At 38.1% G+C, this 690-nt stretch overlaps 1 protein-coding gene across 1 annotated transcript in view; it reads left to right on the top strand.

The window, feature by feature from the left end:
- rif1 (replication timing regulatory factor 1) overlaps nt 1-690 on the top strand; it is a 28,480-nt gene that overhangs the window by 19,323 nt on the left and 8,467 nt on the right. Inside the window, exons 27-28 of the mRNA XM_016534434.1 lie at nt 227-369; nt 543-632. Coding sequence (XP_016389920.1) covers nt 227-369; nt 543-632 — 233 coding nt within the window. The remainder of the gene's footprint in view (nt 1-226; nt 370-542; nt 633-690) is intronic.

Raw genomic sequence — 690 nt, 5'->3', positions numbered from 1 at the left:
TGGGGGCGTGTTTAAACGAGGCGTTTTAGGTAGGCGTGGCTGACTCTTAACTTTTGTAAAGAATATCTCTTTGGGTTTGAGTCTTTAGTCTTTGCAACTTTAGGGATCTTATCTATGCACGAACAGCTTGTAACACTCCAAAGAGAAAGGAAAATTTGAAATTGCATCATATGACCCCTTTAATTAGCATCAAGGTCCCTCAACAAATCACCTATTGCCTCTCTAGGTAAAGCTGGATTTTGGATCACCCAAGCCATTGAGGCGGGAAGCTATTGAGGAGGAGGCATCAGTGGATTTTGTTTTTATTCCACCTGAGACAAAGGAGAGAGTGCTAACTGAGCACCAGAAAGAGGTCAAAAGGACTAAACGGTAAGTTTGGTTTAAGTTCTTTCACAATTGTTTCATGGCATGGCAGATGTCTAAAATCTAAAGTTTAGATGTCACCGTTAAGATTCTCTAAGCATTTTGAAAATAAGAAATTGTCAGGACTGATGTTTTTTTGTTTATGTTGATGTTTTCTGCCTTGATTTTGTTTGCATAAGGGTTGACATTCCTGCGCTCTATAATAATCTGGATGCATCCCTGGACACAACAGTCTATTCACAGTATACTCAGAGTCAAGAGGAGTCCATGTATGTTTTGGAGTTATGGCTTTGTTTTTGTTTTATGTGTATATATATATATATATAT

The sequence above is a fragment of the Sinocyclocheilus rhinocerous genome, unplaced genomic scaffold, assembly GCF_001515625.1.
Source record: "Sinocyclocheilus rhinocerous isolate Xijiao unplaced genomic scaffold, SAMN03320098_v1.1 scaffold3807, whole genome shotgun sequence".
Classification (NCBI taxonomy): Eukaryota; Metazoa; Chordata; class Actinopteri; order Cypriniformes; family Cyprinidae; genus Sinocyclocheilus; species Sinocyclocheilus rhinocerous.
The sequence above is the reverse complement of the archived record's forward strand: the minus strand, read 5'-3'. Positions and strand labels throughout refer to the sequence as shown.